The sequence below is a fragment of the Lampris incognitus genome, chromosome 20 (assembly GCF_029633865.1).
Source record: "Lampris incognitus isolate fLamInc1 chromosome 20, fLamInc1.hap2, whole genome shotgun sequence".
NCBI classification, from domain to species: domain Eukaryota; kingdom Metazoa; phylum Chordata; class Actinopteri; order Lampriformes; family Lampridae; genus Lampris; species Lampris incognitus.
The window spans coordinates 4,917,346-4,935,289 of NC_079230.1; the positions used below are offsets into that span (position 1 = coordinate 4,917,346).

A 17,944-nucleotide genomic window follows, 5' to 3' on the forward strand; every position below is an offset into this window, starting at 1 on the left:
AACCGGCCTGATGCTATGTCAACTGTCCTCTTGTGATATGACCACATATCTGATTAGTAAAAGATAATCCGTAACACGGTGTGAGTCAAAGCATTTTAATGCACAAAGTGGAAGCAAGGAACCCATGTGGAGTGTGTTAAAATTCTTTACACCATGGTCCCAGAGAATAATGGTCTCTGATTGGCCAGAGGGTGTGTCCTCCACCCTCCAGTCTCTGATTGGCTGGAGGGTGTGTCCTCCAATGAGACTGTCCTCCACCAAAAAACGACCCCATAGCTCGTTTGTACAAGTGGCTTATTACAACCTATAGTTACGTTTTAAAGTTAAGCGACCCCTAGCGGTCGTGCTGCCAAACGCACTGACTACATATTCTGTTGTTCTCCATTTTTTTTATCACTATTTACTGACTACTTACCTTTATGAGGCGTTGTAAAAAGGATGTCAACAAGTAGATAAAAGCCCACAATGCACAGAGGCGAAAAGTATCTGTGGCATATCTGCTGCCGCCAGTAGGGGCACTAATTTAGGAAACACTCCTGTGGGTCGTATTAGTGGCTATACGACCTATGTGGTCATAAGGTCTGGAGGACTTGTAAGGACTTGTAAGCCGTGTAATGCATGCGTAGTCCGGCTCAAGTTTAATCACTGTTCTAAATTCCTACGCTGTAACCACGGCAACACACCGCCCGCATCAAGTCAAGTCAGTTTTATTTGTGTAGCCCAGTATCACAAGCTACAAATTTGCCTCGAGGGGCTTTAAAGCAACACAACATCCTGTCCTTATGAACAACTCCCTAAAACAACCCTTTAACAGGGAGAAACCTCAGGGAGCGCAACAGCGGAGGGATCTCTCTCCCGAGATGGACAACATGCAATGGATTTTGTGTTACAAAATTTACACAATACAACATTGAAAGAGGATAACAGAATTATAATGGAATTATAACATATATTAGAATCAGAATCATGTTTATTGGCCAGTGGGGAGTTTTGCACATACCTGGAATTTGACTCCGGTTTCGTGGCTCTCTCGGTGTACTTAACATAGAATAACAACACTGCGACACAACAATCTTCAGATATATACACAAGGATGAAGACATGCATGTTAGGGTTAATAGTCCTGTCTGTGCCCCTGACCGAGGCATGGCGACACAAACTGGAGTTGGTCCCCGGGCGCTGCACGGCAGCTGCCTGCTGCTTCCAGCTACACAGCTAGGATGGGTTAAATGCAGAGAAGATCTCCCTGTCGGATCAATGAAGTATCCATCCATCCGTTATCCAAACCGCTTATCCTGCTCTCAGGGTCACGGGGTTGCTGGAGCCTATCCCAGCAGCCATTGGGCGGCAGGCAGGGAGACACCCTGGACAGGCCGCCAGGCCATCATAGGGCTGAATCACACCATGAAATATTACTTAATAAAATGATAAGGTATGGTATCAGAGCGGTGGGGCTAAATTCAGGGGCATTTCCAGGATTTGAGGACATTCAGGGCTTAGCCCAGACCCAGATAGCAAAATTGCTTGTGGCCCGGACCCGCCCCACACCCGACACTTCATGTGGCCCACATACCACGTGGAATGATGGCACTTGGGCGGTCCACTCCTGTTTGCCAGATCTGGGCCAGAACCAAGCCATAGCAATGCTGTATGTGCCACATATTTGCCAAAGGTGGCCATATTTGTTTTGTGATATTTGAGCCATATTCACCATTTACCACACGGGGCGCTGCAGGGTCACATCCAGATAACATGTTGCCCAGAGCACCGCATCTTTGCCAAAAAAGGCCCACATGTAATTTGGCATATTTGGGCCATATTTCCTATTAAAAAAACATAAACTGATTGAACTTGAGCTGAAATTTGTGTGTATTACACGGTTTTAACACACACCCTCCAGCCAATCAGAGATCAGCGTTCTCCGGGACTCTGGTGTGATGAAAATTATACAAAAAGAGCTGTTTGACTAAAGTCTTGATAGTAAACCCGGTTTCTCCAAAAACTAGATAACATGCTGTGTGTGTGTGTGTGTGTGTGTGTGTGTGTGTGTGTGTGTGTCTCCAGGGAAAGGAGGGACCGGCATCGTTCAAAGAGTCGTGACAGCAGCGCTCGCGGGGAAAAGTCGGTGACGATCCAGGCTCCCGGAGAGACCCTGCAAGACACAGAGTCCACCCGGGGAGATGACAGGGTCAGGGGTCACACAGTCAGCGTCCTCCGTCTTTATATACCTCCTCTATGGCTTGGGACAGTCCCCCACTGTAGTTGATTTAGACACTTCTGTACACCTCCATACACCTCCTTATGCCTCCTCCAGTAACATGCAGCAGCCGTATAGGTTTTAGTTTGCAGTCCCCGTGTGTCCTTCTGTGTGTCTTTCTGTGTGATGTCTTTACCTTGGGGTTGCAGAGCGTAGACATGTATTGTTATTTATGACCCAGACGACCTGAAAGTGAAGATTGCCTCATGTCATTTGATGCACCTTATTTGATACATCTATGGAGCAATGCAGGCCTCCACACAGGTCATTTGCAGCAGCTACTACTACTACCACTACTGCTACTACTACTACTACTACTACTGCTACTACTACTACTACTACTACTACCACTACTATTACTACTACTTTCAGCTGCTCCCGTTAGGGGTCACCACAGAAGATCATCTGTCTCCATCTCTTCCTGTCCTCTGCATCTTCCTCCGTCACACCAGCCACCTGCATGTCCTCCCTCACCACATCCATAAACCTCCTCTTTGGCCTTCCTCTTCTCCTCTTCCCTGGCAGCTCCATCTTCAGCATCCTTCTCCCAGTATACCCAGCATCTCTCCTCCACACATGTCCACACCATCTCCATCTTGCCTCTCTTGCTTTGTCTCCAAACCGTCCAGCCTGAGCTGTCCCTCTAATATACTCGTTCCTAATCCTGTCCTTCTTCATCACTCCCAATGAAAATCTTATCATCTTCATCTCTGCCACCTCCACCTCCTCCTCCTGTCTTTTCATCAGCGCCACTGTCTCCAAACCATACAACATAGCTGGTCTCACTACCATCTTGTAAACCTTCCCTTTAACTCTTGCTGGTACCCTTCTGTCACACATCACTCCTGACACTCTTCTCCACCCACTCCACCCTGCCTGCACTCTCTTCTTCACCTCTCTTCTGCACTCCCTGTTACTTTGGACAGTTGACCCCAAGTAGCAGAAAGCAGCAGCAGAAACCAAAAAAAAAAGAAGCTGTGATTTGGTCTCTGGGTCTCTGTTGATGCTCCACAATCGAGAGACGTTCAGAGGAGGAGCGTCCACGCAGTTTAAATGCACCAATTAACACTTTTGCAGGGTTCCTGGAAATGTCCAGGAAAACCTGGACATTTATAGAGTAGTTTTGCAGTCATGGAAAATACCTGGAAAAAGATAGGGTTCAATCAGATGTCCTGGAAATATTATCGAGGTCATGGAACATTGTAAAGTTAGTTCATAAAACCATATTTTTACCAACTGAGACGGCATATTCTAGTGTCCTTTTTAGCTAAATGTCATGTTTATGTCAATGTCTGCTAAGTCACACCGTTGAGACTCACACTGAGAGGCAATAATCCAGATAAGGAACTTCCAGAAGGTAGAATCAGTTTATCTGGACACAACGTTTATTAGGAGAAGTGTTTCATCATCATCTAAGTGACCTCTTCAGTTTCACCTGACTGCAGGTGTCCCCATCCTTATAACCCATACAGTGACTGCAGGTGTCCCCACCCTTATCAACAATACAGTGACTGCAGGTGTCCCCACCCTTATCAACAATACAGTGACTGCAGGTATCCCCACCCTTATTAACAATACAGTGACTGCAGGTGTCCCCACCCTTATAAACAATACAGTGACTTTAGGTGTCCCCACCCTTATAAACATTATAGTGACTACAGGTGTCCCCACCCTTATAAACAATAGTGATTGCAGGTGTCCCCACCCTTATCAACAATACAGTTGCTGCAGGTATCCCCACCCTTATTAACAATACAGTGACTGCAGGTGTCCCCACCCTTATAAACAATACAGTGACTGCAGGTACCCCCACCCCTATAAACAATACAGTGGCTGCAGGTTTCCCCACCCTATAAACAATACAGTGACTGCAGGTACCCCCACCCCTATAAACAATACAGTTGCTGCAGGTGTCCCAGCCCCTATAAACAATACAGTGACTGCAGGTGTCCCCACCCTTATAAACAATACAGTGACTGCAGGTGTCCCCACCCTTATAAACAATACAGTGGCTGCAGGTGTCCCAGCCCCTATAAACAATACAGTGACTGCAGGTGTCCCCAGCCTTATAAACAATACAGTGACTGCAGGTGTCCCCACCCTTATCAACAATACAGTGACTGCAGGTACCCCACCCTTATAAACAATACAGTGGCATAGCGACTGAAACCAACGACCAGCTTCATATGCAAATATGGGCGTGACCATTACCTAGAGTTACAGTGGCCATGTGTACTATTCACAGAGGGTTTGGGAATGGTTGCAATCACAGCATTGTAAGATGGCAAAAGAAGTACCTCGTCTGTATGGTTTACATAAGATACATAAACAGGATGTGTCAATACGGCCTATTGTTTGAATGATTAACTCAGTGACCTACAACCTGAATTTCTCGCATCTATACTTAACCCAAAACAGTAATGAACATCCCATTCAGAACACTATGGATTTTGTGGATAAGGTTAAGGATTCTTGTGCATGCTGATAAAGGTGAATATTCTTATTCTCCTAGATCTAACGGCTGCCTTTGAGACCATGGATCATGCCATCTTACTTGACAGGGTGGGGAACTGGGTTGGCATTTCTAGTACAGCGTTAAAATGGTTTCGCTCTTATCTGACTAACAGATATTTGAATTTTTGTATTAACAATCTTGTATCCTCGTGATCAGTCAGTCCCTGTGATGGCCTGGCGGCCTGTCCAGGGTGTCTCCCCGCCTGCCGCCCAGTGACTGCTGGGATAGGCTCAGCATCCCCATGAACCTGAGAGCGGGAGAAGTGGTTTGGATGATGGATGGATGGATGGTGAGGGACATCAGTATGGAGGGGGATTAAACAATGGTCTCTTATGACGTTAAGTCTGTCTTCACGTGTGTTCCTGTTGATGAAGCAGTGAAGGTGGTCCATATGAAATTACAAAACGACCCCACCCTTAGCAATAGGACCACCCTTAACACTGACCAAGTGTGTCTGCTCCTGAAGCTGTGTCTTCAATCCACGTACTTCACAGATGGGGCAGTACTATAGGCAGAGGCATGGGTGTGCTATGGGTTCCCCAGTCTCAGCTGTAGTGGCCAACTTGTATATGGAGGAAGTGGAAAAGAGGCTTTGATGTCCTATCCAGGAACACCACCTAGCCATCGTTCAGATTTGTGGACGACACCTGGGTTAAAATTAAATCTCAGGATGTACCAGGTTTAACCGACCACATGAACTCTGTGGACACCACATCAAGTTCACCAGGGAGGATGAGGAACATGACAGGGTAGCCTTCTGACACGGTGAAATTGCAATTGGTGATGAGGGACATCTGATTGTTGGTGTTTACTGTAAACCAACACATACTGATCAGTACTTAAGGTTTGACTCTCATCATCCACTGGAGCACAAAACTAGGAGTCATCAGGATGCTGGACCACCGAGCTGACAACGTCCCCACCGACACAGCGTCCGGGGAAGGGGAGAAATCCCACATTAAACAGGCCCTGGTTAAGTGTGGTTATCCTAACTGACCATTTGTCAAAGCCAGGAAGACGCCCAGACAGTGCACCAGCTCATCGAAGAGAGGAGAAGGACAACAGCTGTTTAACCCTAAACCAGTGGTGATTCTGCATGTGGTGGGAGTGTCGGAAAACTTGAGATGCCTATTTTCCAAACACTGCGTCTCAGTTGCTTTCAAACCCCAAAACACACTGGGCCAGAAGTTGGTCCACCCCAGATGCTGGCCAAGAGTTTGGCACAACACAGAAGAGCTAACACGTCAGGCCAGGACTCCACAGTCTACACCATCTACAGGCCAGGACTCCACAGTCTACACCATCTACAGGCCAGGACTCCACAGTCTACACCATCTACAACATGTCAGGCCAGGACTCCACAGTCTAAACCATCTACAGGCCAGTGGCCACTCTTTCAAGGATGAGAATGTGCACATCCTGGATAGGGAGGAACGCAGGTTTGAACGGGGAGTCACAGAGGCCATCTATATGAAGAGGGAATGACCATGCCTGAACAGGGGAGGGTGGGGTGTGAGAATACATCTGTCACCATCTTGCAATGCTGTGATTGCAACTATTCCCCAATCCTCTGTGAATAGTACACATGGCCATCCTAACTCTAATTAATGGTCACAGCAATTTGCATATGAAACTGATCGCCGGTTTCAGTTATGCAACTGTGCTGTTTATAAGATTGGGGGATGCCTGCAGTCAGCTGAGAAAAAAAATGTCCACCAAGCCTCGTTTCCATGCTGCCGCCTGGCTCCTTCCCCACCATCACCTCCTCTCATTGCTTCAAATGCAACGATTCAGTTGTCTATGGAAAGAGAAGGGAAAAGCCCTGAACTATCTACCAGGTTGATGAACAAACTACGTCAGCTGAGACTGACGAATCTCCCACCAAACCTTGTGTACAGATGAATTGATCCACCTTCCCGTGAATAACATGATCTTCTGTCAGCAACAACTGTCTTGTATATCCAGGCACAAGTCCTGCCATGTTTTAACCTTTACATGGTTTTTAACCTGTAGATGTCAGCAAACTCACCAGAATGGTGTGGGGTGAAATGACTCTTTAGAGGAGTGGGAGTCCTGGTTTCATCACTCAAAACAACTTTTCGACTTAAAAACTTGCCTTCTAGTGTTGCTGTGTTTCTGCCTTCTTTGCTGGACGTTCACATTTAACCTTGTTTTCTCTCCGTCCCCACAGGATGATAACTGGGGTGAGACCACCACGGTGGTTACCGGCACCTCCGTGGACAGCATCTCCCAAGAGGACTTGACGCGGGTCTCCAAAGACCTGGAGGAGTCCTCCCCGCTGAATTGCCGGCGTTTCCTGGGCCCGGCATTGGCTGCCGTGCTGGGGCTCTTCGCTCTGCTGACCCCACTGGCCTTCCTGCTCCTCCCACTGCTGCTGTGGCGGGAGGCACTGGAGCCGTGCGGGACACCCTGCGAGGGTCTCTACGTCTCACTGGCCTTCAAATTGCTGGTGCTCCTCATCTCCACCTGGGCGCTGTTCCTCCGCCCGCCAAGGGCCACGCTGCCGCGCTTCTTTGTCTTCCGCTGCCTCCTGATGGTGCTGGTCTTCCTCTTTGTGGCATCCTACTGGCTGTTCTATGGTGTGCGTGTGCTGGAGTCCAGAGAGAGGGACTACCGGGGGATTGTGGGATATGCGGCATCGCTGGTGGACGCGCTGCTGTTCATCCAGTACCTGGCCCTGCTGCTGCTGGAGGTCCGACACCTGCAGCCCGCCTTCAGTCTGAAGGTGGTGAGGAGCACTGATGGAGCCAGCCGCTTCTACAACGTAGGCCATCTCAGGTCGGTGCAGGTGTTTGTGTGTGCGCGTGTGTGTGTGTCTGTTTGTGTCTTGGGAACACTCGTAGAACTTTGTGTTCTCATGTGCACAGATACAGGGCTCACGTCGTTAGCTACAATGCGTCACCAAACTTGCTGTAAAGCCCCTTGAGGTAAATTTGTAATTTGTGATACTGGGCTACACAAATAAAATCGACTTGACTTGACTTGTGCACAAAACTGTTTTGAAGGGCGTCCGGGTAGCCTAGCGGTCTAGTCCGTTGCCTACCAACACTGGGATCATCGGTTCGAATCCCCGTGTTACCTCCGGCTTGGTCGGGCGTCCCTACAGACACAATTGGCCGTGTCTGCGGGTGAGAAGCCGGATGTGGGTATGTGTCCTGGTCGCTGCACTAGCGCCTCCTCTGGTCGGTCGGGGCACCTGTTCCGGGGGGAGGGGGAACTGGAGGGAATAGCATGATCCTCCCACGCGCTACATCCCCCTGGTGAAACTCCTCACTGTCAGGTGAAAAGAAGCGGCTGGTGACTCCACATGTATGGGAGGAGGCATGTGGTAGTCTGCAGCCCTCCCCGGGTCAGCAGAGGAGGTGGAGCAGAGACCGGGACGGCTCAGAGGGGGTGGAGCAGAGACCGGGACGGCTCAGAGGAGTGGGGTAACTGGCCAAGTACAACTGGGGGGAAAAAGTGGGAAAATTCCCCAAAAAAAACCAAACCAAAAAACGGTTTTGAGTGAACTGTTTGAATGTTTTACGTAGGAACCTGACTCATGGTTTAGGCTCTTCTGACACACGGGGAGTCAAATAAGAAATGCATTTTGATTTGACTATTGCAGTTTTCACATTTTACTGTTGATAAGAAAAATATTTTAATATTGAATCGTAATGGGCGGCATGATGGCGCAGTGGTTAGCATGGTCGCCTCACAGCAAGAAGATCCTCCCAGACAGCATCCGGATGTGGGCCACTTCAGGCAACGATGCAGCACTGGTGGTCTTCTTCTGGCCCTAACAACATGGATGTGAGCCCGAAGTGGCCCACATGTATAATAGCAAATCTGGCCCAAATGTGCCAAATCAAATGTGGGCCTTTTTTGGCAAAGATGCGGTGCTCTGGGCAACATGTGATCTGGATGTGACCCTGAAGTGGCCCGTGTGGTAAATGGTGAATATGGCCCAAATATCACAAAACAAATATGGCCACATTCGGCAAATATGTGGCACATGCGGCGTTGCTATGGCTTGGTTCTGGCCCAGATCTGGCAAACAGGAGCGGACCACCCAAGTGCCATCATTCCACGCGGTATGTGGGCCAGATAAAGTGTCGGGCGAGGGACGGGTCCGTGCCACAGCAATTTTGCTGTCTGGGCTGGGTTTGAGCCCCGGGGTAGTCCAACCTTGGAGGCCATCCTGTGTTATCCTCTGTATGGAGTTTGCATGTGCTCCCCATGTCTGCTCCAGTTTCCTCCCACAGTCCAAAGACATGTAGGTCAGGTGATTGGCCATACTAAATTGTCCCTAGCCTGCCGCCCAATGACTGCTGGGATAGGCTTCAGCATCCCCGCGACCCTGAGAGCAGGATAAGCGGCTTCGATAATGGAAGGAATGGATGGATGAATTTCAATGTTTATGATATTGTGATATTTGAAAAATTGCAATATGTTATTGACTCTGCACTAAAATATCATTATAATATCAACGGGGAGGTGCCTGATTCCCAGTGCTCACACTTATCATACTACCAAGTTATGTCAGCTTGACAATAAACTAAACGACCCTATCAGCAAAATTATGAGATATTCCATACCATCCATCCATCCATCCACCCATCCGTTCATTATCCAACCCGCTTATCCTGCTCTCAGGGTTGCAGGGATGCTGAGGCCTATCCCAGCAGTCATTGGGCGGCAGGCGGGGAGACACCCTGGACAGGCCACCAGCCCATCACAGGGCACACACACACACACACACACACACACACACACACACACACACACACACACACACACACACACACACACACACATTCACAGCCAGGGACAATTTGGTACAGCTGATACACCTGACCTACATGTCTTTGGACCGCGGGAGGAAACCGGAACACCTGGAGGAAACCCACACAGACACGGGGAGAACATGCAAACTCCACACAGAGGATGACCCGGGATGACCCCCAAGGTTGGACTACCCCGGGGCTCGAACCCAGGACCTTCTTGCTGTGAGGCCACTGTGCTGGCTAATATGGACAGCAGTAATGACACAATTCCCTATGAAATATGAGGAAGTTTGGCTGCATTCTCAGAAATCTGTTCTCATGTAAAAAGAACTTCCCTAGAATAGTAATTGTGATAATTGCCAAATCATGTGTTCCATCTTTCACAAGCGTACCATAAAACATACCATACCGTAAAGGAAGTGAGGTTGTGACACGCTGGGTGTCAGAAGGACGCCGGTCATCCTGTTTATGACAATACAACAGCTGCTACATCTGTCTCAATATGACAAATGAACCGTATTACAAAGATGTACTCATATACTTTATTAATAGAAACTGTGTTCTGGTTGGCTTATAATGTTATTGTCTTCGTCACTGTTAGTAGTAGTATTAGTAGTAGTATTAGTAGTTATAATTATTGTTGATATTCTAACAGTAGTAATAATGGTAGTAGTTGTAGCAGTTATTATTATTATTATTATTATTAGTAGTAGTAGTAGAAGTAGTAGTAGTAGTAGTAGTAGTAGTAGTGGTGGTGGTAGTAGCAGTAGTGGTGGTGGTGGTGGTAGTAGTGGTTGTGTAGGAGTAGCAACACTACCAGCAGTAGTAGTAGTAGTAGTAGTAGTAGTAGTAGTGGTGGTGGTGGTGTTGGTAGTAGTGGTTGTGTAGAAGTAGTAACACTAACAGTAGTAGTAGTATAGTAGTATAGTAGTGGTAGTAGTGGTGGTGGTGGTAGTAGTGGTTGTGTAGAAGTAGTAACACTAACAGTAGTAGTAGTATTAGTAGTATAGCTAGTATAGCAGTAGTATAGTATAGTAGTGGTTGTGTCGAAGTAGTAACACTAACAGTAGTAGTAGTAGTGGTGGTGGTGGTGGTAGTAGTGGTTGTGTAGAAGTAGTAACACTAACAGTAGTAGTAGTCGTAGTAGTAGTATAGCAGTAGTATAGTATAGTAGTAGTGGTGGTGGTGGTGGTGGTTGTGTAGAAGTAGTAACACTAACAGTAGTAGTAGGAGTCATAGTAGTAGTAGTATTAGTAGTATAGCAGTAGTATAGTATAGTAGTGGTGGTGGTGGTGGTAGTAGTGCTTGTGTCGAAGTAGTAACACTAACAGTAGTAGTAGTAGTAGTAGTAGTAGTGGTAGTAGTATAGTAATGGTAGTAGTGGTGGTGGTGTAGAAGTAGTAACACTAACAGTAGTCATAGTAGTAGTAGTATTAGTAGCATAGTATAATAGTAGTAGTAGTGATGGTGGTGGTGGTTGTGTAGAAGTAGTAACCCTAACAGTAGTCATAGTAGTAGTAGTATTAGTAGTATAGCAGTAGTATAGTATAATAGTAGTAGTAGTGGTGGTGGTGGTGGTTGTGTAGAAGTAGTAACACTAACAGTAGTAGTAGTAGCAATAAGCAATAGTAGAAGTAAAAGTGGTAGTAACATTGGTGGCAGTACCATTAGTATTAATATTCATATTAGTATTAGTGGTAATAGCAGTCATTGTAGTTGCAGTGGTGTTATGATAATGATATTTATGATATAAGTATTTGTTTTAAGATACAGATGTGCGCAGTTTTCTGCATAAAAAGTGAATAAATAAATCCGACCATCATCTGCAAACAGTGATGAATAGGGTACTGAACAGACCGTCTCTGTCTGTCTCTGTCTCGCTCATTAGTATCCAGCGGGCAGCGGTGTGGGTATTAGACCAGTACTACACTGACTTCCCTGTCCACAACCCTGCTCTGCTGAACCTGCCCAAGTCCATCCTGTCCAAGAAGATGTCCGGCTTCAAAGTCTACAACCTGGGAGAGGGTAAAACTGTCTTCCTATAACTCTCAGTCCTTTCATCATTTCCTCTCTTCCCTGTACTTGTCTCTTCATTTCCTTCTTCATTTCATGCTCTTTCCTTTAGTCTCAACACTGACACTCATTCGTGTGTCATGGATGAGGATCATGTGGGTGCAGGTTTTCTTTCCAGCCCTGCACTATACTGGCTGGTTCACCGAAAGAAAACCTGCCCTGCCGCCAGATTCGCATACTAGCAAGTTATTTAGTACGCCAAAATAGCTTGCAAGTTTTTGCACTATGTCTGAAACCACAGTATGCATCAAATAGTCCGCAAAAAATACCTAGATATTATAGTACATCTCGAGAAATATCACGTGTAACTGGAATCAGCTGGACACTAGAAGCAACTGCAATTCAGCAGCCTTTTACGATCTACGTTTGTTTTGGATACTGGTGTATCATCTCTGTTCACTCATTATAATGCAGAAAATGGTGACTGCATGGTTACCATGGTGATATAGGTTGTTACCATGGAGATATAGGAGGATGTTACTATGGCGATATTGTAGGCTGTTACCATGGAGATATAGGTTTCACCGCTTCCGATGTGGGAAGATGGCGGCGCGAATTCACGTTTGCAGCAGCCTTGCAGACAATGACAGGCCTCACCCGGTACCGGAATGTGAAGATGGCGGCGCGAATTCACATTTGCAGTGGCCTTGCCCAGTACCATCTGTGCAGTGTCTTTGTCCACGTCTGCGTTTAAGTTTTGTCTTCGTTTGATGGCTGGGAGAGCTGGCGCTGGATCGGCTGTGAAAACTTGGTCTGCTGCGTCTTGTGTGCCCAGGGACCACGGCCCTGCCTGGAGCTGCGACCGAGGAGGTAACACCGAGGGCGGTCTGACAGGACACGGACGCGGGGCAGGCTAAGCTAACTGCTAGCCCATGCTAGCCCTTTGCAAATTATACAGCATTTCTGCATACATGCAGTTTTGCAGAGTTATGAAAAGAGGGTTTGTGTCTTACAGGATGTGGATGTGTGTGCTGCTCTCACAGTGGACTTGGATTGTCTCTTGTATCTTTTAATCCTGACTGCACAACAAATTTCCCAACCAGACAATATTGTGATTGATTGATTTAATTGATTTGATTGATCGGCTGATGCCTGAGGCCTAGCTGTTTCAGGAGAGAGAACAGGTTGGTTTGTCCATGGCTGTATCTTACCCACATGCCACAAGGCCTTCTGTGATCGTCTTCACTCTTTACCTCCTGATCAGCACGCAGTCTGTGGCCGACGTGGGTCATTGTGTCACATTATTGGGACTGTCCCATGTGTTTGATTGGTCTGTGTTGATGTGAATCCACAGAAAACAATGCCAACAACTCCACGGGTCAGTCCAGAGCCATGATCGCCGCCGCTGCCCGAAGACGCGACAACTCCCACAATGAATACTACTACGAGGAGGCAGAGATGGACCGCAGGATCCGTAAACGCAGGGCCAGGTGAAAACACACACACACACACACAAACAGAAATGTAAAATAAATCATATGGGCTGTTAATTAGAAATTATGTTTACCACGTGAACTTGAAAGTACACGTCATTGCCCAGTTCAGCCATGAAACTGGTAAATCTAATCTACCCGTTATTAATGGGTTTGTGGGAGATCCTGGTTTTGGTGAACCCCGAGTGCAGACACAGACAAGGGACTCTCGTAAATAAGAAAAGGGGCTTTATTTGAGGGATAAAGGGAAGTCAGGATGGTAGGCAAGGAGAAGGTGGAGAGGCGATGGTGGACGGCAGAGCCTAGCAGATGATGAGTCGGACCAGCGGACGAGGGAGGAAGCGTGGCCGAATGAAGACAAGCCCTGTGATGTGCAAGCGAGCAGATGAGGCAGGCAAGCGTGAAGATCCTGAGGCAGAGGAAGTGATGATTAGGAAATGAGCACGAGAACAGTATTCACAGTACTGCTGGCTGGGTAACAGAAAGGTGAATCAGTTCGTCTGGACTCAACAAAACGTTTCATCACTCATTCAACTGACCTGCAGTCAGTTGGTCAGTTCATCACTTAAGTGATGAAATGTTTCTCTCAATAAACGTTGTGTCCAGATGAACGGATTCACCGTTCTGTGATTTGCTTACCTGGATTATAAAGACATGATTGCTGGGTCGTTTACCACCACTGAAACAGAAGCAAGGATCTGGCGAGGGGTGGGTGTAAGAGGCGAGTTCCTATGCTGTGGCGCTGATGAGCTGATGGCAGGCCGATGATCAGACGAGGACTGCAGGTCAGGTGTGCTGGTGGAGCGAGAAACCAGAGGGGAGAGGAGAGAGACAGACACGCCCAGGCCACAGACACACAGAGACCGACCGGGAAAACACTAGTCAAGTCAGTTTTATTTGTATAGCCCAGTATCACAAATTACAAATTTGCCTCAGTGGACTTTACAGCAACGCAACATCCTGTCCTTAGACCGTCTCATCGGATAAGGAACAACTCCCTAAAAAACCTTTAACAGGGAGAAAAAATGGGAAGAAAGCTCAAGGAGAGCAACAGAGGAGGAGCTCTCTCCCAAGACAGACGACGTGCAGTGATGTTGTGTTTACACAATTTACACAATACAACATTGAAAGAGGATAACAAAGTTATAATGGACTTATAAAATTTATGAAGAATATGATGCGCAGGATGCCAAGCAGTGTCCAGGCGCCACCGGAACAGTCCAGGACCCAAGCCACGTGACCAGCATCATCATGTAAAAAAAAAATTTTTTTTAATTATACGGATTTATAAGATATATAAAAAGAAAATGTGACGAGGGGAATGCCAGGCAGCATCCAAGTGGTGACCACCATCACCACGGAGACCTGGGAGGAGAACCGACTGCGCGTGCACACAAGAGAGACTCGCATGACACCATTCACACACACAAAGAGAGAAAGGAGACGACGTCGTTCAGAGAGAGAGAAAAGACGTGAGAGAAGAGAACAGTTTGCAGTAGTCATTAGTCATAATCAATTAAGTCATCACTAAGAGGACATTAGGAAACACTAGGAGAACATTTGGAGAACACTATGAGAACACTATGAGAATACTAGGACAAAATTAGGAGAACATTAGGAGAACACCAGGAGAACATTTGGAGAACAATGTGAGAACATTAGGACAAAATTAGGAGAACACTATGAGAACACGAGGAGAACATTAGGAGAATACTAGGACAGCATTAGGAAAACACTAGGAGAACATTAGGAGAACACTAGGGGAACACTAGGAGAACATTAGGACAATACTTGGCGAACACTAGGAGAATACTAGGACAAAATTAGGAGACACTAGGAGAACGTTAGGAGAACACTAGGACCACATTAGGAGAACATTAGGAGAATACTCAGACAACATTAGGAGAACATTAGGAGAATACTAGGGCAACATTAGGAGAATACTAGGAGAGCATTAGGAGAACATTAGGAGAATACTAGGACAACATTAGGAGAATACTAGGAGAATACTAGGACAACATTAGGTGAACACTAGGAGAGCATTAGGAGAACATTAGGAGAATACTAGGACAACATTAGGAGAATACTAGGAGAATACTAGGACAACATTAGGAGAATACTAGGACAACATTAGGAGAACATTAGGTGAACACTAGGACAACATTAGGAGAATACTAGGACCACATTAGGAGAACATTAGGAGAATACTCAGACAACATTAGGAGAACATTAGGAGAATACTAGGACAACATTAGGAGAACATTAGGAGAATACTAGGACAACATTAGGAGAACATTAGGAGAGCATTAGGAGAACATTAGGAGAATACTAGGACAACATTAGGAGAATACTAGGAGAATACTAGGACAACATTAGGAGAACATTAGGTGAACACTAGGAGAATACTAGGAGAATACTAGGACAACATTAGGTGAACACTAGGAGAGCATTAGGAGAACATTAGGAGAATACTAGGACCACATTAGGAGAATGCTAGGACAACATTAGGTGAACACTAGGAGAGCATTAGGAGAACATTAGGAGAATACTAGGAGAACATTAGGAGAATACTAGGACCACATTAGGAGAACATTAGGAGAATGCTAGGACAACATTAGGTGAACACTAGGAGAGCATTAGGAGAATACTAGGACCACATTAGGAGAACATAGGAGAATACTAGGACAACATTAGGTGAACACTAGGAGAGCATTAGGAGAATACTTGGCGAACACTAGGAGAAATAAATAAATAAATAGTGACATGACGTGCACGATCACGCGCAAATTATGAGCCGTCGTTTTGACCACTCATGGTCGTTTTAGGTAGATCTTATCATAACTTTTCTTTTGTGCAATTGATCTAAAACCATTTTAATGCAGATATATGCAGTTTTAGGGCACGGGGAGTGGTAGGTCTGTATCTTTTTTTTCCTCACAAAGTGGTTAAACTTTGAAAATCCAAAACCGTCAAAATGGCGGCCTCGGTCGTTCTAGTGTTAAATGTAAATGTAAAGCAAAGAAAACCACTGCTTCCTTTTATGCATAAATCAAAATTAAATTTGAAAATTATATTAAAAAATAGGCTGCCATTCACTGTCAGGGTTCGCTAATTAACGAATAGAAAAGTGTATGTAGGCACACAGATGTGTTAAAAAAGTCATTAAACACCATTTACTGTCTATGTTTTATGGCACTGGTGAGATGTTTTTCATTCTGCTTTTTCACCTCCCAGGCTGATGGTGGCAGTCGAGGAGGCCTTCACCCACATCAAGCGTCTCCAAGACGACGAGCTGATCGCGTTATCGCCCAAAAACCCGCGGGAGGCAATGGACCCGCGGGAGGCTGCACAGGCCATTTTCACCCCCATTGCCCGGGCCATGCAGAAGTACCTGCGCAGCACCAGACAACAAGCCTACCACACAATGGAGAGCATCATCAACCACCTGCAGTTCTGCATCATCCACAACATGACCCCCAAGGTAACCGAAACCAAGCCCTGTTCTCTGGGGTAGAGGGACATGTTCGGCCAGGCTCTTCACTGTGGTCCACATTTTAGTAGTCGCACCAAAGAAACGTGAAGGAAACCAAGATCACGCTTCACACAGTTTAATGTGTTTGCAATGTCACGTGACCCGTAGTGGACTGTGGACATTACAATGACTGACATACTGTCGGTTTGGTAAAATCTTCAAACTCAACCAGCAATGATAAAAAAAAAAACATTAAAAAAGGTCTTATTTTAACAGCCCCAAGAACCAGTCAGAATGTTGTGCATGTTTTTATACAAGTGTAACCTACAATAAGACTCACTGGCCCATCGGCCAGGGGTCGGCCAGTGAGTCTTTTTGTAGGTTACACAAGCTATACCTAATGAAGCTTTTATAAAACCCACTTTCACCTCCCGTTTAACCTGCTTTACAGGTCATTTAGTCGGATGTGGAGTCTGAAAATTTAATTTGAAAAAAAATAAGTGAAAAAAAAAATCTGCAAATGGTATCAGATTACTTCACTTGGTTTCAATTCAGTTTTGTCGGGTAATTCTGAAAGTTTCAGTGTCTTAAAAACGAGAACTCATCATGATCATTTTACCTGAATCAGAGAAACCAGGAATGTAGATGACACATCTTACTCGTCAGTTGGCAGAAGTAATATTTTGACTCCGTTCTAAACTTCATAATTAGTTGAGATAAACATTTTACACTGTGTTTGTTTGACTATAAAAATAACTGACAGCCACAATCAAATCAAATCAAGTCAAATCAAATCAAGTCAAATCATATCATATCATATCATATTGCCCTCTTTCTGAACTAATCCACATATCACATCAGACAGATGTTGATGTGATTAAACCTGCCTGATAAATACATATTTGTGTGTGTGCTAACTGTGCTTGTGTGTTTCCTGCACACCAGGCTTTCCTTGAGCGCTACCTCACCCCGGGTCCCACCCTGCAGTACCAGAAGGATAGCGGCAGGGGGCGCCAGTGGCTACTTGTGAGCGAGGAGCCGGTGACAGCGGCACTTCGCGACGGCCTCGTCTTCTCCCTCCGACGCCTCGACTTCTCCCTGGTCGTCATGGTGACTCCCCTCCCCTTCCTGCGCCTGGGGGAGGAGTTCGTCGACTCCAAGAGCCACAAGTTTGTCATGAGGCTCCAGTCTGAGACCTCGGTGTAGGGAGGGAGGGCCGCAAGTGAGGAGGACAGATGAACCGAGGATGGAGGGACAAAAAAACAAGACAGGAAGTGCTATAGATGAAGATAAGAATGAAGGAGTGTAGCCCGGCCTCGCCCTGCGTGTCCTTCCACATTTTCAGGAAACACGGCGATCGTGTCCCTGAAACCGTTATTAGCGGCTATTGAGTACGGTGAGGAAACA

General features: G+C 46.3%; 1 protein-coding gene across 1 annotated transcript in view; it reads left to right on the forward strand.

Moving 5' to 3' along the window:
* LOC130130951 (vang-like protein 2) overlaps positions 1-17,743 on the forward strand; it is a 30,239-nt gene extending 12,496 nt beyond the window's left edge. The window contains exons 2-7 of the mRNA XM_056300815.1: positions 2,065-2,188; positions 6,964-7,571; positions 11,448-11,584; positions 12,927-13,062; positions 16,300-16,546; positions 17,483-17,743. Coding sequence (XP_056156790.1) covers positions 2,065-2,188; positions 6,964-7,571; positions 11,448-11,584; positions 12,927-13,062; positions 16,300-16,546; positions 17,483-17,743 — 1,513 coding nt within the window. The remainder of the gene's footprint in view (positions 1-2,064; positions 2,189-6,963; positions 7,572-11,447; positions 11,585-12,926; positions 13,063-16,299; positions 16,547-17,482) is intronic.
* Positions 17,744-17,944: the final 201 nt, after the last annotated feature.